This window comes from Heterostelium album, assembly GCF_000004825.1.
Source record: "Heterostelium album PN500 unplaced genomic scaffold PPL_scaffold11, whole genome shotgun sequence".
Lineage (NCBI taxonomy): Eukaryota > Evosea > Eumycetozoa > Acytosteliales > Acytosteliaceae > Heterostelium > Heterostelium album.
In genome coordinates, this window is record NW_008805073.1 from 717,602 (window position 1) to 742,382 (window position 24,781).

General features: G+C 30.7%; 13 protein-coding genes across 13 annotated transcripts; 11 read left to right on the forward strand and 2 right to left on the reverse strand.

The window, feature by feature from the left end:
• Positions 1 to 178: 178 nt before the first annotated feature.
• Positions 179 to 1,552, forward strand: PPL_09665 (YEATS family protein; the record flags this gene model as incomplete). The annotated part of the gene is made up of 1 exon (XM_020580458.1): positions 179 to 1,552. The coding sequence occupies one exon, from the start codon at positions 179 to 181 to the stop codon at positions 1,550 to 1,552; it is 1,374 nt and encodes a 457-aa protein (XP_020429045.1).
• Positions 1,553 to 2,347: 795 nt separating this feature from the next.
• On the forward strand, positions 2,348 to 2,626 carry PPL_09666 (uncharacterized protein; the record flags this gene model as incomplete). The annotated part of the gene is made up of 1 exon (XM_020580459.1): positions 2,348 to 2,626. One exon carries the CDS (start codon positions 2,348 to 2,350, stop codon positions 2,624 to 2,626), a length of 279 nt encoding a protein of 92 aa, XP_020429046.1.
• A 632-nt stretch (positions 2,627 to 3,258) lies between these two features.
• PPL_09667 (uncharacterized protein) lies at positions 3,259 to 4,453 on the forward strand (the record flags this gene model as incomplete). The annotated part of the gene is made up of 4 exons (XM_020580460.1): positions 3,259 to 3,363; positions 3,448 to 3,643; positions 3,707 to 4,020; positions 4,106 to 4,453. 4 exons carry the CDS (start codon positions 3,259 to 3,261, stop codon positions 4,451 to 4,453), a joined length of 963 nt encoding a protein of 320 aa, XP_020429047.1.
• A 996-nt stretch (positions 4,454 to 5,449) lies between these two features.
• snpA (soluble NSF attachment family protein) lies at positions 5,450 to 6,557 on the forward strand (the record flags this gene model as incomplete). The annotated part of the gene is made up of 4 exons (XM_020580461.1): positions 5,450 to 5,612; positions 5,698 to 6,173; positions 6,234 to 6,320; positions 6,405 to 6,557. The coding sequence occupies 4 exons, from the start codon at positions 5,450 to 5,452 to the stop codon at positions 6,555 to 6,557; spliced, it is 879 nt and encodes a 292-aa protein (XP_020429048.1).
• A 1,793-nt stretch (positions 6,558 to 8,350) lies between these two features.
• PPL_09669 (RING zinc finger-containing protein) lies at positions 8,351 to 11,110 on the forward strand (the record flags this gene model as incomplete). The annotated part of the gene is made up of 3 exons (XM_020580462.1): positions 8,351 to 10,296; positions 10,381 to 10,713; positions 10,948 to 11,110. 3 exons carry the CDS (start codon positions 8,351 to 8,353, stop codon positions 11,108 to 11,110), a joined length of 2,442 nt encoding a protein of 813 aa, XP_020429049.1.
• Positions 11,111 to 11,174: 64 nt separating this feature from the next.
• On the reverse strand, positions 11,175 to 12,188 carry PPL_09670 (putative methyltransferase; the record flags this gene model as incomplete). Its single annotated transcript, XM_020580463.1, has 5 exons — positions 11,175 to 11,413; positions 11,495 to 11,566; positions 11,655 to 11,760; positions 11,828 to 11,992; positions 12,075 to 12,188. 5 exons carry the CDS (start codon positions 12,186 to 12,188, stop codon positions 11,175 to 11,177), a joined length of 696 nt encoding a protein of 231 aa, XP_020429050.1.
• A 762-nt stretch (positions 12,189 to 12,950) lies between these two features.
• PPL_09671 (carboxypeptidase-like regulatory domain-containing protein) lies at positions 12,951 to 14,762 on the forward strand (the record flags this gene model as incomplete). Its single annotated transcript, XM_020580464.1, has 1 exon — positions 12,951 to 14,762. One exon carries the CDS (start codon positions 12,951 to 12,953, stop codon positions 14,760 to 14,762), a length of 1,812 nt encoding a protein of 603 aa, XP_020429051.1.
• A 74-nt stretch (positions 14,763 to 14,836) lies between these two features.
• PPL_09672 (colossin C) lies at positions 14,837 to 15,775 on the forward strand (the record flags this gene model as incomplete). The annotated part of the gene is made up of 1 exon (XM_020580465.1): positions 14,837 to 15,775. The coding sequence occupies one exon, from the start codon at positions 14,837 to 14,839 to the stop codon at positions 15,773 to 15,775; it is 939 nt and encodes a 312-aa protein (XP_020429052.1).
• A 1,563-nt stretch (positions 15,776 to 17,338) lies between these two features.
• Positions 17,339 to 17,739, forward strand: PPL_09673 (uncharacterized protein; the record flags this gene model as incomplete). The annotated part of the gene is made up of 2 exons (XM_020580466.1): positions 17,339 to 17,452; positions 17,734 to 17,739. The coding sequence occupies 2 exons, from the start codon at positions 17,339 to 17,341 to the stop codon at positions 17,737 to 17,739; spliced, it is 120 nt and encodes a 39-aa protein (XP_020429053.1).
• Positions 17,740 to 18,533: 794 nt separating this feature from the next.
• PPL_09674 (uncharacterized protein) lies at positions 18,534 to 18,835 on the forward strand (the record flags this gene model as incomplete). The annotated part of the gene is made up of 2 exons (XM_020580467.1): positions 18,534 to 18,609; positions 18,696 to 18,835. The coding sequence occupies 2 exons, from the start codon at positions 18,534 to 18,536 to the stop codon at positions 18,833 to 18,835; spliced, it is 216 nt and encodes a 71-aa protein (XP_020429054.1).
• A 650-nt stretch (positions 18,836 to 19,485) lies between these two features.
• Positions 19,486 to 19,815, reverse strand: PPL_09675 (uncharacterized protein; the record flags this gene model as incomplete). The annotated part of the gene is made up of 2 exons (XM_020580468.1): positions 19,486 to 19,703; positions 19,749 to 19,815. 2 exons carry the CDS (start codon positions 19,813 to 19,815, stop codon positions 19,486 to 19,488), a joined length of 285 nt encoding a protein of 94 aa, XP_020429055.1.
• Positions 19,816 to 20,396: 581 nt separating this feature from the next.
• On the forward strand, positions 20,397 to 21,888 carry PPL_09676 (uncharacterized protein; the record flags this gene model as incomplete). The annotated part of the gene is made up of 4 exons (XM_020580469.1): positions 20,397 to 20,553; positions 20,637 to 20,782; positions 21,368 to 21,525; positions 21,879 to 21,888. The coding sequence occupies 4 exons, from the start codon at positions 20,397 to 20,399 to the stop codon at positions 21,886 to 21,888; spliced, it is 471 nt and encodes a 156-aa protein (XP_020429056.1).
• Positions 21,889 to 22,231: 343 nt separating this feature from the next.
• PPL_09677 (uncharacterized protein) lies at positions 22,232 to 24,763 on the forward strand (the record flags this gene model as incomplete). Its single annotated transcript, XM_020580470.1, has 4 exons — positions 22,232 to 22,322; positions 23,784 to 23,979; positions 24,535 to 24,629; positions 24,702 to 24,763. 4 exons carry the CDS (start codon positions 22,232 to 22,234, stop codon positions 24,761 to 24,763), a joined length of 444 nt encoding a protein of 147 aa, XP_020429057.1.
• Positions 24,764 to 24,781: the final 18 nt, after the last annotated feature.

The window sequence follows — 24,781 nt, forward strand, 5'->3', positions numbered from 1 at the left end:
GCTCAAACGTGTTGGATCACTTACGATGAATGAGATTCTCGATTATCTAGCACCACATTTCGAGGAGTCTGCGGTGATGGAGATGCTCCGTACCAAATCAAAGTCGGCACAGCTCCAGACTCTGGCGACGAGCGACTCCACTCTTGGAATCTATCATATCCGCGTGGTAGCACGTGGAATGCTCATGCCGGTGAATGTTGTCATCGATGACATTTCAGATCCACTCTTGGAGTACAACACCAATATCTACTACTGTCGACAGTACTTTGGCTACGACATTCCTGTCATTGGAACTGACAGCAGTATCACTCGCAAGAACAGTGCCGTCCTCACCAAACAAACATTGGTCAAGGAACGTGTCAAAGTGTTCAACGTTAAAGAACAAGAGATAGAGGAGAAGGAATACAAAAAGATATTGAAAAAGAAAAAGAAATACGATGAAGAGATGGCAATGGCAATTCGGACCTACGAGCAAAAGAAGGAAGATGGTGTCAGCAAGAAGGTCAAGTTGAAACGACCCAAGGTGATCCCACCGACCAAAGTGAAATATCCAGACTTTGAGCCTGATGCGTGGCATGAAGAATGGCTGAAAGGTGCATCGGAATTCGAGAGTTTCGAATCGACCATCGATTCACAAACGATCCAACCGATCGTTTCATTGCTGCCACCAACAGTGCGTCCCAAATCAACATCAAAAGCAAATCGTGACAACTATCAGCCAAACACAAACAACAACAACAGCAATAAGATAATGGATCGTATGATGTCACAACCTATCAGTTCAATAACTAGTAATAGTAATAATAGCAACAGTAGTAGTAGTAGTCAACTTGGTGGATTTGGATTTGGATTTAATTTCTCTAGTTTCAATGATGATTTTAATGATGGTTCTAATGTTAATTATGACGACGATGAAGAAGTGGATGAAGATAATGCAGCAGCGACACAACCAATGGATTATAATGATGATGCTACACAACCGGTTGATTATGATCACGATGACATTCATAATAATCAGACCGTTCATAATACTATATTCAATATGCACAACGACTTTATTGTGTCTACAAATTCGTCTGCCGAGAATCATATAAATATTAAGACAATGGCACAACCATTTGCATCAAGTTCATCAAAGCATTTCTATGATGATATTATAATTACAGTTCCAATGGATAAACCTTTAGATCAGTCAGATCAATCAACAGATAACAAAGAATCACAAAAAGATAAAGAGAAAGTAAAAGAGAAAGAAAAAGAGAAAGAAAAAGAGAAAGAAAAAGAAAAAAAGAGAGACAGAGAAAGAGAGAAGGATAAAGATAAAGAGAAAGAGAAAGAGAGAAAACGAGACAAAGAAAAGACAAGCGATAATAGAAGTAGATATAGAGAGAAAGATAAAGAAAGAGAAAAAGGTATGGATAGACACAGAGAAACAGATAGAAATAGAGACCGAGACAAAGATAGTGACAACTCGAAGTGGAGAGAAAGAGATAGAAAAAGAAAAGATAGTGAGCATAGTGGAAGAGATAGTGATGATCAAAAATGCGAATAAACATAAAAAAGTAGAATGTCATTTTATTAATAATTAAAACAATATAATAAAATATCAATCTAGATTGTTTTTAAAAATATTAAAAAGAATATATCTTAAATCTTAATAGACGCCAATCAGAAATCAACTAAGAGAAAAGGCTTTTTTACTATTTTTAAATAATTTTATATATTTTCTTTGCTTATGTTTTATTGAGATGTTTACAATCAAATATTTGATGTTTTTATTATACCAATGTATCATCTGATTACTTTCAAAATTAAGTAACACCGATTAAAATGTGGTACTCAATTTAAAGCTAAATTAAAACTAATAATAAAAATTAAATTAAATAAAAGAATAATAGTGTGGTAATCAACTAAATACACTTTTTTATTTATAAATTAAAATAATGATACTCTCTCTCATTAATTTTCATTTCTAGGACTTCCTTCACATTCTATAAATTAACACATTTTGATCATCATTGTCTTATGTGGGGTTATTTAGTGGTGAATTGAAATAGAGTACTAACTCATATTAATTTTCATTTCTAGGACTTCAAACACAATGAATATATTACCACCCTTTTATCAGTGAGAAAAATACACTTTTCAAGGTGACTTTTCTTAATAAGTATATCTTTTCTTTTTATTTATTAATTTAAATAAAAATATCAAAAAAAATACAAAAATTCTAAATTAACCATTTGTCTTTTTTTTTGATTACATATATCTAAATTAATTTCTTTCCAAATTATAATATCTATCTTTTTTTTTCCAAAAAAAAATAAAAAATTGAATCAGAATTCAAGATATGGATACTCCAATCGATGCCCAACAAACAGATCAGGAAAATCCAATAGATATAGAAGTAAATGATATATCCAATATTTCCAGCTCCGATTTGGAAGAATCTGCCACTTCGTCTATAATTGAAGAAATAAAAAATGACGATTCTAATATTCCATCATTCAAAGACGATGAAGAAATGGAATTATACATGGATCCAAGTTTTGTTGGTACTATCGCTTCATATTCAACAGGTTGGGATCTCCAAGACGAATCATCAAAGAACCAACCAGAAAAAGATTAAAATAATAGTATCAATCAAATTCAAATATTTTATGTAAAATTAAAAAGAATATTTTTAATAATTAAGATTATGTAAATAAAATTCTATCTTGTAAAAATGTTAAAAAATTGTACAATTTTTTGTATAAAAAAAAAATCAATTAATTTTTAAAATAATATTTCAATTCTATATTATTCTTTACAAATATTTTTAAGAAAAATTAATTAAAAAGGAAGAAGAATGATCATTTTACTAACTAACTAAAGATTCAAACATTTGTTTTAAAGAAAAAAATAAAAAATAATTTTCTTTGTTGGAAATTTTTTGTGTGTTGATTTTTTAAAAACACCCTTTTATGGTAAAAAAAAAAAAAGATCTTTTATTGAATAAAGTCTGGTTTCTCAGACACCTTTAAAAAACAACCAAGCAAATCAAGATTGCTAAGACCTATATCATCTGTTTAGTCCTAAAAAGTTAACAAATAGTGTTGAGTCTTAAGACCAGACAGGAATATGAATTTTCAAATAAACAAATTGTTTTAAATTTTTTTAATTTAATTGTTTAAATAAAACTATTAGTTTTGTTAATATATCTTAATAATTTTGTAATTTCGTATTCTATACATATAAATATAATTAATTAAAATAATTGAAATGGCTTTCAAATTATTATCAGGTTTTCTCGTTGAGAATCTACCCCCAAAATCTGAAGATATGATCACAGTAAGAAATACAGATAGTTTACCTAAAGTTTTTGAAGTAAGTCTTTAAGAAAAAAATATATATTAATTAAAAAAATACTAATAATAATAAATAATTTAATAAATAATAATATAAAAATAGATTCTTTCTAAAAACAATATATTGTCAGCTCCAGTTCTAAATGAAAGGAATAATCCAATTGGATTGGTGGATTTTGTTGATATTGTTTGTTGTGTCATTCAGATAATAAATCATACCGATCTTTTAGGAAATGATTACTATTCTTTCCTTGAAAGGGAAGATCTTTTTAGTCATACATATGCATCTTATGTAACTGGTAAGTTTATTCAAGATTCTAGTTTTTAAAAAAACTAACCAAAAAAAAATAAAAACATATTAGATCTATCAGAAGGAAATCCATTTGTTCCTGTAATTAAAGGAGCATCATTGTTGGAAGCAATAACAGTGATGTCAAAGAACAAACTTCACAGAGTACCAATTATATGCAATGATACATCACCAAGTGAAACTGGTCCTAAAATTATCAATCTTGTGACGCAATCTGCTATTCTCACATTTTTAGCTAAACATCTCGATGAACTTGGCTCGTGGACCGACAAATCTCTGGCGGAACTCGGATTCGCTGAAAAACCAGTTGTAACTATAAACTCACACAAGAGAGCATTGGAAGCATTCCAACTAATGACTGAAAAGGTAATTATAACTTTAATGGTGTTGTTTTAAAAACTAAATTTATTTATTAATAAGTTTTAATATTCATTTATTTATTTACTTCTAGAGAGTTACTGGTATTGCTGTGGTAGATGAAAAACAACAGATACTTGCAAATATTAGTGCACGTGATCTTAAGGAACTGTTGAATGAAACTAGAATCTTTGAGAATCTCTATCTTTCGGTGGGCGAATTCATCTCAAAGGTGAGACAACAAGATTACAAAGCTGTAAACCCATCGATTTGCTGCACCAAAGACGAATCACTCCGAAAGTTGATGACCAGAATGGCCGCTGCAAAGATCCATCGTGTCTATATGGTAAACAACGATCGTAAACTTGTCGGTGTCGTAAGTCTACACGATATCCTTGAGAAACTATTGGATCATATCAACTCTGGTGGTGGTTCAAACTAAACTAATTGTTAAATTTTTAAAAAAAAAAAAAAAAAAAAACAAATTTTTACAAACAAAATAAAACAAACAATAAAAAAAAGATTGTTGATGATTAATAATCAATCATACTAGTCCTATATATATATGTAGATAATTAAGTTAGTTATTCACAGATATACATTTATTAATGAGTCATTGAACTTAGAAATCACATTAATTATTCATTGAAAATAAAGAAAATACAGCTAGCTTAAGAGTCGTTGTATAAGGAGTATGAGGTGGTTACATACAACGATTCTTTCATTTTGCAAAAAAAATAAAAATTAAAAACAAACAACAATTTCACGATGATGTTTGGAATTTTCTGGTGGGGGGTTGAGAAGAAGACACCCCACACACTAAAATCTAATTAATTTTTTAAAATTTTAATTAACAACATCAAAAAAAAAAAACAAATAAATAAATATTTTTCAATTATTATTTTTTATTCAAAATCATAAATTATCGTTTTTATTATTTATTTATTTGTTATATTATATCTTTAATTTTTAATTTACACGTTTTTTTAAAAAAAAATTAAAAAAACAAAAACACCATAAAACTAGTACTTTCAAATTTAATATCTTTTTTTTATTATTCAAAAAAAGTTAAATTGTAAATTATCACAATAATATAATATAATCATAATCTAACAATCATTAATAGTAATTAATCAACAAAAGTAATAAAAGTGGTATTAATAATATCAGAGTATATATATTTTAAAAGATTAATTAAATATTTGGACAGAAAGAAGAATTACAAGCAATAGATATTTCGATAAACATAATAATAAGACAAAGATCATTTGAATTGTTTTTATTTATTATCTAGTAGATTGATTCATCATAATCATAATAGCAATAGTAGCAATAATATAATTAATAATAATAATAATAAAAATATTATATTCAAAATAAAAAAAAACTAACTTATTTAAAAAAAAAAAACAAAACTAATTAGATATACAATACGAAGATGAGTGACGAAGTAAAAGCAAAGGAATTCTTGGATAAGGCTGAGAAGAGAGTCAAGGGAAGTTCATTCATGAGCTTCTTTAGCGGTGGAAGTGGTGCAAAGTTTGAGGAATCCGCTTCAGATTTCACAAAGGCAGCAAACTTGTATAAAATGGCAAAGAAGTGTAGGTTTAATTTATTATCGATTGCGTTGTTGTCGTTGTTATTAGTAGATATTGATTCGTTTAAATGATAATATGTTATATATAGGGGATCAAGCTGGTGCAGCATTCCAAAGAGCAGCCGAATGCTACTTGAAGGCAAACAGCAAACACGATGCAGCTTCATCGTATGTCTCTGCAGCCAACTGCTACAAGAAGGGTAATGTTGCAGATGCAGTCATCACTTTGAAGGCTGCTATCGAGTACTACACCGACGAAGGTCGATTCTCGATTGCTGCCAAGCATCAAAAGGAGATTGCCGAGCTCTACGAAGCAGAGGGTGATCTCGAGCAGGCCAACGCCAGCTACCAGATCGCTGCCGACTTTTTCGAGGGAGAAAACTCTACAGTTGCCGCCCATCAATGTCTCTTAAAGATTGCACTCTTCTCTGCACAACTCGAGAGATACGATAAAGCCATTGAGATTTACGAGCGTGTTGCATCTGCTTCACTAGACAACAATCTCACTCAATATGGATGTAAAGAATATTTCTTCAAAGCATGTTTATGTTATTTAGCATCTGATGTAAGTTTTTATACAACAACAGTTTAGTCTCAATAATATTAATCAAATACAATATAATAGGATTTGGTATCAGGTGAACGTGCTTTACAAAGATATAAAGATATGCAAGCATCTTTCTCTGCCACAAGAGAGGCTCGTTTATTAGATGTAAGTGTTTTAGCTTTTACGCAACACTCGATAGTTTTTTAGGTTTGTTACTAATCAATTTGAAACCTTATTCACTTGCTATAGGATATTATTCAAGCTTGTAGACAAAATAATGTTGAAAACTTTACCAATGCAGTATATGATTTCAATACAATTAGTCCTTTGGATTCATGGAAGACCAGTATGTTGTTAAAAGTAAAGAGTACCATCAACAAGGATGCAGAATCTGTTGTCTAAATACCACCAACCTAAAATATATATACAAATATTTTATTAATTTTGTTAAAAGTCTAAACAAACCCAACCAACAATCCTATATTTTTTTATTAAAAGAAAAAAAAGTAAAAAATACAACAATCGTTTTTTTTAAATCAATTTTAATGATTATTTATTTCTATTTGAATGGATTACAAATTGATTGATTTATAGTTGGACAGACCAAGAAGTCTTATCATTTATGTAACAACACAAAATAAATAAAAATATAAAAACAAATCAAATCTACAAAATTACATACTTTGAAAATGGTCTTTGCCTATAATCAAGATTCAACTTTTGGAACCAGTTTATTAATAGCTACACACTATTTTTGAAATTACCAATTTTGATTGAAACTCAAATCTGAAAGGCTTTATTTTTGTTTTTTAGTTTTATTTTGCTTTTTTTGATTAAAACACTGACCAATCAACCAACAATACTAGATTTAATTTGCAATTTTTTAAAAACACACACCCACCATCAACATAAAATGATTTAAACATTATCACAAATCGATCACTCTTCAAAGAGAATCTCTTTTAAATTCTTTAACAAAAAAGATAATGTTGTTGTTTTTATTGATTGTTTAGCTTGAGGATTATGATGTTTTTTTTGTTTAAAAAAGGGTGATCGGAATGAAAAGAAGTTGGATTTAAATGGTTATACTTGTTTTTGTTCTTCCTTCTCTTCAAACAACTTGAACAATTGTTCATTTCATTTCATTCTTAGTTATTCTATTCTGTCACAAATCAATCAATCAATCAACCAATTCAAATCAAACCAAATCATAACTTTGTTGTTTTTTAACCTTAAGGTAGTAAATATTTATCTACCACACTTCACTAGCACCTTCACACCAACTTCACAACAACAACAACATTTTTATTTATCTTGGTTTATTCTCTGGTAGGTTTACTTTACATTACTTACCTTTTTCATCTGTGTTTTGTTTTGTTTTTATATTTTTTGTTGTTTTTATCTTTTTTTTAATGTGGTAGTTGTGGATATACCACCACCACAAAAACCAACCTCACCTGACTGTCACAGTCAAAAGCCGGCACCACCACCACCACCATCACCACTAAAACAACACAACATTATTACAACATCATAATCATTAACAACATCATCAAACTCATCAGAATCTTAACATCTAAAACTGCATTACATTTCCACCCACCCAATTTAAAATATTTGATTTATTAAATATTAAATTGTCATCTGGCGTACCACACAATTATTTCAATCATAGTAAGTAATATATTACAAAACTAATATAAAGTATAATATTTTTAAATCTTTATACAACAATATTTATTGAACAAAAAAAACAAAAACAAGTATTAGTATATAGAATCCATATCATATATCAAATCAAACCAAATCAAATCATCATCCACATCCACATTTCGAATCATCAACAAATAATATATCATTATTACATACTATCCACTCTCTTCACCAATTTTTATCCAATCCAAAGTTATCTTTTACCATCAATTTACCTTTTTATTCCCTCCAAAGGAAAAAATTGATTTTCAATTGGCAATAGATCATTGTATGTATAGTAAACCAAATATTTATTAAAGAGTTTAAAGTTGACATGACAATTTCATATATTAATATTTCAATATAAATAAATTTTTTTTCAGATAAATAATTTATTTCCAAATCCAGGCAATAAAATTTTTAATCAGCTGTTCACACCCCTATATATAGGTATTTTTATTCTATCAAAAATAATAATAGTATAGCTAGTAAAGTCAGTACCAATGGATTCATTATTAAGATGTCCTAAATGTAGTTGTATTTATCAACAACCAAAATCACTGGATTGTGGTCATATCATTTGTTTGAAATGTCTATCGGAGCTGTTTCATCCCGAGTCATCACCATATATCGATTGTCCAGTTTGTACCAAACAAACACTGCTTTTAAATTCCACTATCAACCTACCGTCGCTCAGTTCCATTGAGGAGTTACTCCGATACTACACTGACAACGATACATTTGGTGATATTCAAACACCGATTTCACCACGATACGAACGGTTGATAACTACACCTCTTCCATATTCCTCTACAGCAGCAACATCAGGATCACCTCGTTCACAAGCAGTAACATCCACAACCACCACTTCCACTTCCACCACCACCAACACCACCTCATCCATTTCCAATATAAAATCTCAACTCGCTCAAAAACAACAGATTCTAAATCCAACACCTATAACATCGATACCAAAAATTTCTATCAGCGGTACCACCACCGCCGCCACCACCAATCACACTAGCACTACAACTACTACAAATCCAATATCAAAACCACCTCCTCTTGCTGTGCAACAGGCTCGTCTTTCTTTGGAGATCGACGACAAGATATTGATATGTCAACTTCATAGCAATGAACGATTCAAATTCTATTGCACAAACAAGGAGTGTCAAAAGTTGATTTGTACAGAGTGTATCATCGACCACAACGGTCACCAATTTGCAAAGATTCCAAGGGAAGCTGACAGGAAGATTCCTGAGATTGAATCACTCTTGGGTGTTCTCTCTCAGTATCCCTTGAAACTGTTAAAGCAAAAGCAGGTCATAGAGAAGCATATTGTAGATGGTACCAACATGCATCGTGAGACAAAAGAGCGTATTACCAACGATATAGATTCAATGATAAAGCACTTGCAGGAGCGTAAAGACTACTTGGAGCGACAGATCGATAAGGATTGGAATGAACAACGAATCCACCTAAACAATCTAGTCCAAAAGATGACTACAAACATCGATTTGATAAAAGATACAAATCAATTCACACAGAATCTCATAACGGAGCGTTCAACAACAGAGAAGGAGTTGGTTCAGATCTTCCTGAGCACTGGCGGCAAGGACGACGACAACCTGAGCAACTCTAGCATATCTACACTCAACAGTTCCAGTGGCGTAGAATACACTCCACAGACTCACTATGTCTATCAAGATCCCAAGTACAATAGAATGTCGACTACGCTGCTAAAGAAACACATCGAACTTAGAAAGCTGGAGGATGAATCCAACCAGATGTTCAACGAATTAATCACAAACATAGAATGGAAATGGGATCCAGAGTTCCAATATCCACATTTATATCAACAACAACAGCAACAACAACAACAAAGAAAAGCACCAAACAGTCCACTCAGATCAAGTATTTCAGTGTCTGCAGACGGTTCACACAATATGGCTGGAGGAAGAAGAAAGACAATCGCTCATTCTCCACCGCAATCGACAAGTTCAACACCAAATTTGAATCCAGCATCTCCAACCTCTATTTCTCCACCTATCATTCAGAGAACTATGACTAGCTCGATCAGTTACCACGGTTCCAATGGCAGCGGATTCAATCCACCCGGTCTCGTGAAGACGCCATCCAATTCATCGGTGTCGTCCATCAGTTCCAGTGCATCGTCGATGCAACTAACCAACAGAAGCACAGGTGTCCCTCTTCTACCAATCTCTTCTTCCCAACCAAACATCGTTGGTTTGGCGCATAGCTCTAGTAGCATAACGCTAAACTACTCGCCACCCAAACAACCATCGTCACTTAGCGGTAGCGGTGGTCTTGTAGCCAAGAAGAATCCAGTGTTTGGTAAGCTACTAACACGTAAGGATTCGACCATCAATCATCGTCTGCACTATCTCTACTCGATAGGTGGTGAACACAGCGAAGGAACCTTGGAAATGTATGATATTCAGAGTGATAAATGGAAGTTTATGGCACCAATGCCCAAGCCAACGTCAGAGTTTGCCGCAATCTACGACAATAGCAACACCATCTATTGTTTCGGTGGAAAAGAGTCTCCTGACATTGTCAGTAAGTACGACATCCTCAGAAACCAATGGGAGATACTCGACGTCAAGTTGCCAACTGGACGATACGGCCACTGTGCAGTGTATGACGGTCGTCGTTTCGTCTACTTGCTGGGTGGCTGCGGTGCTGCCAAGTCAATGGATCGTTTCGATTTGCTCGCCAAGAAGTTTGTACCGTTGAAGCCGATGGCGTTTGGTCGTACCTATTTCCACGCATTCCACAATGGAACCAAGCTGATCTATGCGGTCGACGGTTACGCCTCGAAAGAGAAGCGATCGTCCATTGAGATGTACGACACCGAGAAGGACACCTGGACAACATTGGGTGTGGTGAAGACACCTCGTTATCTGGCGAGTGTAACGTATGACGCACGATACATTACTATGGAGGGTGGTGTAGACCGTTGCACCTCACGAGACATCAAACAAACCGAGCGATTCGATACACAGTCACTCAACTGGGAGATGATCTCGCCCGACGAACAAATAGGCAAGTCAAAGTGTAAGATTCAATTTTACAACAGTTCGTTGTTTGACGGTGGCCAGCTGATATACTACCTTGGCATCAACATTGACGACACCATTCCACTGCTCTACCGCTACAACATTAGAACAAAGAAACTAGATCAACTCTCTCCAATGGGTCATATGAGATTAACAAATCAATTGGTAATGGTAACAAAATAAACAACAAATAAATTAAAAATAATAAAACAATTACTGTTAACAGTTCAATTAAAAAAGATATATTTTATAAAACAATATTATCTATTGATTCTTTTGATCGTTTTGTTGTGTTTGGTTGTGATTTCCTTATGATCCAAGTCTTTGATTCGACCATTTCATATTCAAAATCATTTTCAGTCAGCAGTACAAAGAATCTCTTTGAATTGTAAAGTTTTCTCTTGTAAGACATCAACATAAATGCACCAGGTTTGTTATCCATCAATTGTCTGAGTGTAATCATTAGCTTTTCAAAATATGCAACATCTAAATTTAAAAAAACAAATAGTTTATTAATATTAACGACGATCATTTATATTTGTGGTTTCACAAAACACAATCACTTACATAAAATAATATCACTTGCTATAACTATATCGAAATTATTTAAATCTTCAGGAAACTTCTCTCCCCATGTATCTGTTTTTGATAATAATAATAATAAGAGTATTAATAATAAATATTTTATGTATTAGATCTAATATAAAATGAATAGATAACAACTTACGAGGTATATGATCATAATTAACATTATTTAAATTCTGATTGTATTGATTGTTCTCTGTTACATCTTTCTCATCTATATCACTTGATGTTACATTAAACCCTTTTTTCTAAAAGATTGATTAGTATAATACACTGTGTAGTTGGTATAAACAAAGTTTTTGTTGTTGTTCTTACCTTTAAGAATAATGAAAGTATACCAGTACCAGAACCCAATTCAATGATACGCTTATCTTTGAATAGCTCGCTATGTTTTAGAATATAATCGATGATAAAGAAAGTAGATGGCCATACATAACCAGCGTTCGTTGTACTAAAGTGAAATTCTCTAATCGTCAAAATCTAAAAGTATATCGTTAACATATATATATGGTTAGTTAACTAAGCTAAGACTAAATAATCGATTCGATTTTTGATAGCTTACTTCATCATGTACATTTATTTGTTTTTCTTCGTATTGTTGCTCATTCGTTAATTTATCAGATTCATCTTCAGAGTCTGAATTGGTTAGCTTTGCAAAGTCTGATAGATCAAACATCTCTAATTTCTAATCGATAAATATGATCAAATAAACGTTGATCGTTTGTTTTTTTTTTTTCAATGAAAACATTCATAATAAATTATTTCTAAAATTTAACAGACAACAATTTCTATTTGCTTTGTATTTATTTAATATTAACTCATTGAATGTATATTTTTTATTACTCTAATCGTATCGATTTTTTTAATTACGGTATGGTATGTGCACTACTTTATGTGGAATGCAATCAAAACACATGTGTTTGGAAATTTTGATGAAACAAAATTTATTTTTTCTGTTTCATCAGAACACCCTACACAATGTGACAATGAACAACAAAACATGAAACTCATTGAGTTATCACTTATGATTGCGTTATATAAATATACATTCACACACACTTAATCAAATATATAAATATATTGTATGCATATAGATATAAATTTTTGGCAAAAACCAGTGGTTAGTTATGCTAGGCTTTCTATTCACCATGTTCAAATAATAATGAATAATCATTATCAGTACTGTACCATTTTGATTTGATAAAAATCTTATTATATGTTACATTTTGTGATGTTGATTTTATTTATTTCAAAACAATTAACAGTAATACAAAAATATAACTATCAAGATAAAAAAGTAAGTAAATAAAAGATTTGTCTTATTACTTTTGGTTACTGATACTTTATACTATAGATGAAGTTAATATTTTTGGTGATGCTCTTCTTGTCTGTTGTAAGATGCCAGCAATATCAAGGAAGGGTTCTTGTTCTGAGAGGAATGTGTTTCAATGACACCAACGTAAATAGTGTGAACAATGGAGAGTATGGAGTGGGTGGTGTCTATGCCGTGCCATTGGATAACGCTGTTGACTACCAAGGAAATAGATTACAAAGTATGTACACTCAATCAAATGGTGCTTTCTTCTGGGATGGTTTAATGGAGAGAACTCTCTATCGATTCAATCTCACCAATCCTGCCGACTATCTCTTTGGATCTTATGATATCTCATTGACTTGTCCACAAGGAAAGGTGTGCGTCAGAGACTCCAATCCCAACGAAGGATACAGAGGAACAACTGTCATTGAGAATCTCACTGCTTTTCAAGTTCCTATGTTGTACCGAAAAGGAGTGGCAGCCGCTGTGAGTACACTTTGTTTGAAGATCAATGTTGATCTCGGTCCAATTTCAACCCCGCCACCTGCACACAAAGGAACCGCTGTTGTTGGAAACATGTTTGTCGATTACTCTGGTAGTGGACTGAAAGAGGCCAATGAAAACTGGTATGTAGGTCTTACCCTTGCACTTTTAGATCGAAATGGTAATCCTGTGACCGATGCCAACGGAAATCCAGTACCCTACTCCACAACTGATGCAAATGGTCGTTTTGTTTTTGAAAACATTCGTGAAGGATTCTATACACTTAAGATCATCAGTGGAATCAACGGAGTCTATAATCCAGGTACCATCGGTCCTTTCGTTGTTTCCGCTTCTACTTTTTCTACTGCCAATGATCATGTCAATTCACCGACAATCAGCAATCTTGGAAACTATGGATTGACGCCAATCGGTACTTCCACTTGCTCTGGAATGATATATATCGATCTCGATTTCGATGGTTATTTCGATGCCACTGATAAGCCAGCTGTTGGAATCAAAGTCAATATTTATTCACCAATCTATGGATATCTTGTATGGAATACCACAACTGGATCCGATGGAAGATGGAGTTGTTCAGGATTGGTATCTAAAATTAAGTATCGTATTGAATTCGTTGGTCAGAATATTATCTCAACAGGACCAGATCCTTTTAACTTTATTAATGGAAGTGATAATATTCAAGTCGGTGTTTCTCAACAAATCTTAAATCAAGGTAATCAAAATTCCAATAATCCATCTGCTTTTGCCACAACATGTTTCGTCAAAGGAAGTAGAGCTGGCGCCTATAAGAATGATCCAGCAGTTGTCAGATTCTCAGCCAATGCAACTGGATTCGCCTTCAAAGGAGACGGAATGAAATATGCACAGAAGATGGCATACCACAATCAAGTTGGTTCATGTTTTGGAATTACCTATCGACCTGAAACCGAAGATACTTATGTATCTGCTTTCTACAAAGGAAGTAGTGATTTTGGACCATCTGGAATGGCTGCCATCTACAAGATTACCAAAGGATTCCAAGTTTCAACTTTTATTGACCTCACCAAGTTTGGAATTAACCCAGGAACCACAACACACTATTTCAGCGATGAGCTGAAAGAAGGACAAGAAGCAGGACGTTCCACTTGTAAAGTATCACTCGGTGATCTTAAGAGTACCAATAGATATCTTTATGTTACCAACTTGTATTCAAACGAAGTTGTTCAAATTCCAATCACTGAAACGCCTACCACCTCGAATGTTCTAAAGAAAAGCGTTCCAAATCCTGGATGTACTTATGCATCCGACTGGAGAGCATTCGCATTGGAAATTTACCAAGGTCAACTCTATGTTGCCGGTGTTTGCACTGGTGAAGCTGGTTCATCATTGACTGGATATGTTGTGAGATTCAATGAGCAAACTCATGGGCAACAGTATTGGAATTCCCATTGAATTACAACAGAGGTTGTAAGAGATATGACCATTGTCCACAATCACAATGGCACAAATGGGGAGGTGACTACACCATGGCCCAACCTCAAATTGCATCACTCTACTTTGACGATGCCGGTCGATTAATCATGGGATTCAAAGATAGATCCAATGATATCGCCAATGGAAATTGGATTTCCACTCCAGACATGGTAGTTGCTTGTCAAACTCCATCTGGAACTTTCCAACTGGAGTCAAATGCAGTTTGTGGAGGAAAGACTGGTACACTTCCCAATGCCAAATCCAACGCTGGAAAATCTATGGGTATTGGTGGTGGTATTTATTTCCAAGTGAATCAAGGCGCTGGTGGACACGATTACAATGTTGCCTATGGTTTGGCAAGAGGTGGTCCAAACCAAGTGGTCGCAACCGGAATGGACAATAGTTTCTGGTTCGAGGGTGCAGTCAGATGGTTTGATACCACCACTGGTAAATATATTCGTGCCTACTCTATTTACAATGCAACTGCTTCGCGTGGTACATTCAGCAAGTCGAATGGTCTTGGATCGATCACATCGATATTCCCACCATCTCTTGAAGTATTTGATTGTGGAAGAGTCTGGAATGACATCAATGGAAATGGAATTCAAGATTGTAATGAACCAGGAATCTCAAATATTAAAATCTATCTGTTCTCTCAAGACAATCCAACCTGCCCAATCTCCTATTTATATTCAGACAAAGATGGAAGATATTGCTTCTCAGTTCTTCCAGGCAAACAATACTCTTGTTCTATCAACATCAAAGAAACTCAAGACAAGTTTGGAAAATTCAATGTCTCTCCAATTCTCAACGATCCAAGATATGAAGGAATTGACAGTGATGGTGTCATTTTAGGTGGAAATATTGTATCAAATTTCCAAGCATCATTATATTGTGGATATTCATTCCTACACTGTCATTTCGGAATTTACAATCCTGACAACTGTCCCAAAGATGGTTTTACAACATATGGTTGGGGTGCAAAAAATTAATTAAAATCATAAATACATCAAATATTAAATAAAATCAAAACAAAAAATAAAAATAAACTTGGAATTTTTAGTTACCTTTTCATTCATTTATCATTTTAATTTTAGCCTCGAAATAGTCATCGTTTGATGATTGTGATAATATCAATATATAATAATATAGAATTATCATTCTATATATAATAATAATATTATAGTGATACAAAATGATATAGATTTTTAAGAAAGTTTTGATTCTGCAGAGTTACTTATAAAATAAGTTAAACGATGTTCCAATTGTATTCAATGTTTCATTCTTGAGTAATGCTCCCAATTCAAAAGCAATCCATTCCTAAAAGGGTGTCGGAGAACCCCACTCTTCCTTGGTTCAGCTTTTTGCTATGAAAAGTATCTTTTTTCTCTTTTAAACAAATAAATTAAATAAATATAAAAAAGAAAAAAATAACCAATCGATATGATAAAATAAATAACTTTGTTTTATTTTCAGATATAAATAAATATTTAGAATCAAAAGAATCGATTCTCAAAACAAAAACTGAAATTTTTATTTGGAGATCCAGTAGTGTGATGGCAGAGTGATAATAATTTATTAGGCAACTGGAATAACAGAGGCAACCTGCATAACGACGAGAGGAAGCCGGAATAGCAACGAGAGGAAACCGGCATAGCAACGAGAGGCAACCGGCATAACGATGAGGGGAAACCAGCTTAGCAACGAGAGGCAACCGGCATGGTAACGAGGACTTGGAAAAGAAGAGATAGATAAAAAGAGATAAAACATACAGTTAGTAAACAAAGATATAAATAAGAAAGTTATAATTATTTATTATTCCTTACAAAATTATTTGTATTTGAAAAATAATGAAAAATGATATTGTGAATGAAATTATAGGTTTAAATAGTTTTAAATTTGATTCGTTGACTTACAGTTTGAGCTCAAAAATGGGAGCAACCGTTAAACGCCAATTAAAAGAATGAATTAATATTCAAATTTGATATATATAAATATTAAAATTAATTAAATAATTCATTTTATTATAATATAATTTCAAAAATAAAAAAAACAGGCTATGATTGCCAATGAAGAAACAACAAGCATAATTTTCAATTTTATTAATTTATTTAATATTCAACACCTATTGTCCGTCTAAGGACAATAGGGTAGCCAGGAAGGCAATGCTAGTGCCTATCAAATAATATCAATAATATACACCAGCCAACATATAACAACAGTAATAGTAATATTCAATTATAATAAATTAAATTAATTAAATCAACTAAATAAATACTTATGTAGTTTAAAATCCAAATAATAATTAAATTAAATCTGTTTTTTCTAAATTAAGTTATTCAATACTCAGCAGTCAAGCTTCTCAATGACCAATACATTGAGTTTAACGCGAAGTAAAAGAATTCATTGAGATGATTCAATTTAATTAATTTATCGAATCAATTCAAGATAGAGGAAGATATTAAATTTATTAAAATTAATAGATAAGAAAAGATATTAAATAAAATTTAAAAAGATTATTTTATACTATTATTGATTATTAATTAAATAAGAAAATGACAGATCCTACTGATCAACCAAATGAAACAACCACAATGAGTGATCTCGATAGTAGCAATAATAATAATGAAAGTCAATCAGCTACTACTCTATTCCCAGAGGTCGCTCCTGTTAATGTTCGCCAAGATCCGCTTCCAAATTATCTCTTTCAGGCTAGCCTAGCGTCGTCCAAGCTCCCTATCTCCTCTACCATCGTTCCAGGTCAATCGGATGGAAAACAACACCCCACTTTTATTGGCAATTTCATTTTTTTTTTTGCTGGTGCTTCAAAAAACCAAATTTTGTTTTTGAAAGATATTTTCAATAATAAAGATACAATAAGTAATAAATCAATAGATATTAATCATTTGAAATCAAATAATAGTTGAACTTTTAGATCAAAATTTAATAGTATTAAATTAAAGATATATTAATATTTCATTTATTAAGATAGTAATCATATTTATTTTGAATTAAATATAATAAAATCAGTGTTAGATCTATCAATTATTGAAGTTAATGATTGATTATGATGTTTGATCAAAAAAAAAACAAAACATAAAGAAAATAAATATTTATAAATTTAATTTTAAAAATTTTTTATTGGATGACATGTGAATTAATTTTATTTTCAAAGGGGATAGAGATGTTGAGTAAATGATATACTTAATATTTTTTATTTTTTATTCTATTAATTAACAGTACTAAAAATGTAAATGTATTCAAAGATTAAGATGGAAATATAATAAAATGGTATTATTAATAAATAATACTAATAATTTTTTTAAATCAATACTACCTTTTACAACATTTAATATATATATTTGTTTAAAATTAATTTGATTGGATAATTGAAATTTTAATATAATATCTCCAACTATTTGTAAGATATGTTAAAGTAATTATTTATAACTAAAAAGATATTAACCCTTAATTTTCAGAAAAACTATCTAATTACCCTACCCCTACCTCATACAATACAGTAGTAGAAAAAATGTCAAGAAAAAAATGAATGAGGGAAATGAAAGAAATTCACATCAACTAATTATTCATTTTCAATAACAATCTTATTAATTAATTAATTTTGATTTATAAAATATAATTTTTTATTTATGTGTTTGTTGGTGGAATATACTATAAATAACTTTATTCCTACTTCCTTTGTATTAGACAATAAAAACCTTATTCATTCATATTAATTAATTATTAAAAATGAAAGTTTTAACTTTAACTCTAATTATGTTAGCCTCTTTGTTATTCTTTGCAAGCATTGTATTGGCAAATCAAAGTATGTATTATTTATTTATAATGCTCAAACAAAATGAATAAAGACCAATTATTTATTAATAAACTAATAAAATTGTGTAATAACAGACGATATGTGTGATGTTAAATCTGAAGAAGAATGTGTAAATTATGATGAATGTATTTTGATAACTCCAGGAACTGGTTCAGTGTGTGTATCAAAAGAACATCTAGGTACATCAAATGATATTTCTACTTATCAATACTAAAAAAGTTATTCAAATTTTACTTTATTTCAGCTTTAAATAAAGATAAATAATATAATTTATTATATACTCATTTTTAAACTTAAATGTTGTAAAGTACAAAAGATATATAAATATTATAATTCATTCTTTATTCTTTATTTAACTTTAATACATTATCACAGTGAGACAACATATGACATATCCATTGAAATTAATTTTACTTATTAAAACCTAATTAAGTATAAGATTAATAAATCGAAAAATCTATATTTGTTAAAAACACTAAAAACATAAAAATCACACCACCACAGGCTACATATCTCTACCATACCCCCCTGTCCACAATATACTTTAGACACTGTATCACAATATATTAGATTTATGTATTTTCCAATTTTATTCCTATTTTGGATAGATGCTGTAGCACAATGAAATATACACCATTATCTAGATATACAGTGTCTAAAGTATATTGTGGACAAGGGGGGTATGGTAGAGATAGAAAGTTAAAGTTTGATATCAAATGTTTACCAATCAATTTAATTATTGTATCTTCTTAAATAGAACACAAATATCAATCGAATGATATATTAAATTTATTAGATGGTTCGAAAAAAAAATATTCATCCAGTTGTTCAACTTGTATGACATATAATATTTAAACTTATTTATTAAATAGGATTACTATCTCTTTGATCGTGCCACCATTTTAAGCTATCTATAATATTTTGATTATTGTAATATATAGAAGTAGAATGTGTATAGGAATAGAATGCAGTAGTATCCTTTATATCTAGCGATTGAAGTATCTTCTTGGCATCATCTGGGATATTATCACTTAACATATTACCTTCATTGAGTTCTATCTCAGCCTGTAGGAAGGAATTAGCTTTTACATATTGTGAAGTGAATTCATATTAATTATCTGGTTTACTGTGGAATAAGGGACTATAAACGTAATTTGGAATCAGTAAATCTTTAGTATCTACCAATTCATTCATTATTTTTCTATTATTATTACTAGTACTATTAATAATTTATCTACTATATCACATACTATCTATTATCCTATATATTATTACTAATTATTACAATTATTGCCTACCGGTATCTGCGAGTTCGTTTAAAATTTTAGTTTTTTTTTAGAAATAAATGAAATAAATTGAATAATAACGTGTTATACAGATATATAAATATGTTTATTTGTTTATATATTGTTTAAATATATTAAGAAGGATACCATATTTCATGATTTGGTATTAAAAATCTATTATGAATCCGGTAACAATGGTATATTTAAATTGGTGTTTTCTTAAAGAATCATCATTTGAAATTTTATATCGACGAACAACACGAATGACCGAGCTAAAGGAACGGTCAAAGTTATACTCAACATCCATTGGCACTATTGTTGAATTTAAACTCTCAATATCTTTATTGGAGGTTACATCGAACAGGGTTAATCTACTCTGATATCGGTTGTTGGCATCTGATCATGTACCTGATGTTGAGAATATATATGATCTATTTAGTTGTAATGTTGATAGAGATGATAGTGAGGTTGTTGGTGAGGATGATAGTGATGGAGGAATATGAATATTACGATGATGTCTTAAGACTTCTATCTTTCTTTCGTAAGAGTTCAAATGCGATCACTCTGGCAAAGAATATTAAGTCAGACGCAGCTTCTGAAAATCAATCTACCAAATTTAAGACTGCATGTGTGACTAGATGGGGTAGTACTTTGGCAGCACTTAAATCATTTAGATCGAAATATGGATCTGGGATAAATACCCTGGATGAACTAATCACACAATCAAAGAGAGACAAGATTCAATATTAGAGTTCAAGAAAAGAGTGTCAACTGGTGAACAATTAATGCTATTAGACGATATTATACTAGTATTGGAGAAATTCAATCATGTTATTACGTTATTGTCTGCCGAGAAACAACCAACTCTAGCATCTGTATTTAATATCTCAACTGAAAATCGATCTTCAAAATCCAACCGGCATTAAAACTAAAATTGGTGTAGATCTCTCTCTAGACCTTTTATCCAATCTTAAAGAACGATCAGATAAATTTGTAGATAATAAAGATGTACTGATTCCAAATTACGTTTATAGTCCCTTATTCCACAGTAAACCAGATAATTCATATGAATTGTTAAAAGTCAATTAAAGCTAGTTGGGCCGTTCTCTATTGAAGTATTCAACCACTAATACTCGAGTAAAAACTCAAATATGTTTTCAACCCACCACACAATTTATATGACAAAAAATATTTGACTTTTTGCAAAAAAAAAGTAAAATATTTGAGTATTCGAATTAATATTCCAGTATTCATACATTTAATATATTTATTTTATGAGAATTCATGTATATTTGTTAGTGAAAATGCAAAATATTAGAGTATTAGACTTAAATATTATAGTATTCAAAATATACAAATTTATTTAGAACGAATTTGATGTATATCTGTTGGTGAGCAAGGCTGCAATCATCCAAACCTTATGATGTTTGTTTGTGCTATCGATTTTAGATGACAATAAGGGAAAACAAACGGAGGTAGCTTTGTATTTTCTCATTCTTCCAATTGAGTTTTCTACTATAATTCGTACTTGCTTTATCCTGTTGTCAAATGCCTTAAGTTGTTCTTCTGAGAGATCAGCAGGTTCACTTCCTTCACAAAAAGGAACAAGAGAATTTGGGTAGTAGGCTTTCATTCCTTTGAATCCTTTTTCTCCAAGAAGGCATTCATCTTCAGGATAAAAGTTATTCTCTAACCATATCTTATCATCGTACAACAAGTTAATATCAGCAATACTACCATAGTTACTTCACAGTTTAATGTTTCATTCTTGAGTAATGATCCAAAAGCAATCCGAGAGTTGTTGAGATTTTAAAAAAAAAAAGGTTTAAAATGGTTTCAATATGTTCAATTTAGTTGAATATTAACAAAATCGAGAAAACATTTTTTTTTTTGCGATTTTCATTGACAGAACAAATTGTAAATATTGCAAATAGGGACTGTTCTTTATTTGTTAATTTTAATATTTTTTAGTAGGGAATAAATTATTCTATAATATTTACTTTTGGGAATTAATTGAAATAAGTTTTATGATAAAAAAATTAAATTTTATGTTATAAATCGAGCTCGGAACTAGAAATATATTGGTTTTTAAGAATTTGGGATAACTTGGACGGTCAGAATATAAACAAGATTGGTGAAACTCCCATTCTTTTAGAGTTTAATTTGACTTGAAAGTCAAAATGTGGTCAAGTTTAATTTCTACTTTTAAGTAATTTTTAAACACACTCAAAGAACTAGCACAACAAACAAATTTATTTATTAATAATTTTGAGTCTTTTAAATTTTATTTATTTTTGTAAAAAATTAAAACATCATCAATATTGATGGATGAGGACAATAATGCCCAAGAAGGGGAAACTGATGATGAAAATGAAATTCAACAACATTTGCTGGAAAATACTTTGGATGATCGAGGTAAATAAAATATAGTATATTAGTTTTTCCTATCATGTTTCTAAAAGTAAAACTCAAGATTTTGAGGAAAATTATGAATAGTATAATAGAATGAAGGTCGAAGATTTGAAAGAAATTTGTAAATCCAATTCGTGGAACCAAAATCAAACTAAACCAAATTTAATTGATGAAATTTTAAGTTGTGGAGAAAAAAGAGAACATGGTTGGACAGATTTAAATTTTTCCTCTGAAAAAAATCACTGAACCTAATATTAGTGGTAATTGCACTAAAATCTGGAGACATCAACTCCATATGAAATCTTTACAATATTCTTTGATCGGAATATAATTACACATATAACAGCAGAAACCAACAGATACATGAATCAAATGTTAAAAATCATTTAAAACCCCAAACCTGCAATCAGCATACCCCCCACACATGACATTTTCATTCAATTCCAATAAATCGTGAATCAAATCAATTAAATTGTGATTCACTTTTAAATAAACAAACAAAAAAATATATTTAGATTTTATTTTGGAAATATATTTTTTTATCTCAACATAAAAGTATATTATTTAAATATTGTATTCAATGAATAAAACAAGTAGATATTTAAAATTAAAACAAAGTAATTTTTACTAAAAACTTTCGATTTTTTATTTATAATCAATTTATTTGTTAAAAGTATAAAAAGATAATTTATTTAATTCTTAGTTTAAAACATTAAATAAAAAAAAAACTAGAAAATATTCAAAATAAAAGTGTACACTTTTATATGTTATTATAATAAAAGAATTATTTAATTAATTTTAATATTTATATTTCAAATTTGAATATTAATTCATACTTTTAATTGGTGCTTAACTGTTGCCGACATTTTTGAGTTCAAACTGTAAGTTAACGAATCAAATTTAAAACTATTTAAACCTATAATTTCATTCACAAAGTCATTTTTTCATTATTTTTCAAATAAAAATAATTTTGATTTGTAAGTAATAATAAATAATTAAAACTTAAACTTATTTATATCTTTGTTTACTAACTCTTTGTTTTATCTCTTTTTATCTATCTCTTCTAATCTCTCTTTCCTACCACCTCGATCGTCCCCCAACCTCTGTCGGTACATTCCTGTATTTGCCTACCACCACTGAAATTGCCTACAAACTCTGTCGTTGCCTACCATCTCTGTTCGTCTATCCAATATCTGTCATTGTCTATAACCTCTGTCCGTCCATCCAATGTCTGTCATTGCCCACAATCTCTGTCATTGCCCACAATCTCTGTCATTGCCCACAATCTCTGTCATTGCCTACCACCTCTGTCATTGCTCACAACCTCTGTCCGTCGATTTTGAGTCTAAATATTTATTTATTTAATTTTAATCTGAAAAATTATTAAAATGACTGATAGAAGTGATCTATGAGATGATGCCAATGCAAGTCGGTAAGGGTGCCAACGGAAAGAATTCAAACTAGGATGCTCTGTATGGCTCGACTATTCTGTAATTTTACCCAATGGAACTGTTATTCAAGATCCATCATATGTCTTCGATATCAATGTAGACTTGGCATGCGCTGCAAGCACAGGACCAACTCCTACTCCTGCGCCTACTACTCCAGCTCTAACTACACTACAACCACTCCAACACCATCTAATCCATATAGTACAACAGTTATTCATTCTTTAAAATCCACGAAAATTAAAATTGGATCTACTTCATTCAGCCTAATAACACTGCTTCCTCTACTTGTGGCCAAGTTAACTTAATATATCCACAGGATCAGGAAATTTTACAATTAATTAGATACTTTTAGTTATATAGTTCTATAGATATATTTATATATAGTTATGTATTATGTGTATATAAACAATTATCGTGTATTTATATCATTTTTTCTAACTTTTAAATTTCTATTAATAATATTTGGTGGTCAACAAGAGTGTACTTGGATATGTGTTCCTAATGGTAAACCAAGCAACAAAATTTAGTTTATCTTTTTTCTTTTTAAAGTCCAAAGTCCAGAATTCTCTCATCTACTTAATTATCCTACTAGTCAAGATACCTATAAGACTCTTTATATTATATTATTATAATATACACCTATATGATTCTTTATTATATTATGATACTATTATAATTATACTTATATACATCAAGGTTAACTTTGTAAGTTTTATTTTTAATTGATATACGAACTGATTTTGTTATTTTTTTTTATTTCATAGGACAACAAATAACAACAGACTCTGCTCCAGTTTCGGATCTACATTCCTTCCAAGATTTAATTCGACTGCCGCTGGTGCTTCAAATAATTCAGGAAGTAAGTTGATAAAAAACAAAAAAATATTATCAGAACAATTTTTAAATTAACTTTTTCTTTTTTTCAACATAGAACTTCAATATTCTCATATAGGTCTAGCCTTTTTAACTTTTATAGTTGAAATTGTCCATTAGATTAAATATTTATATATA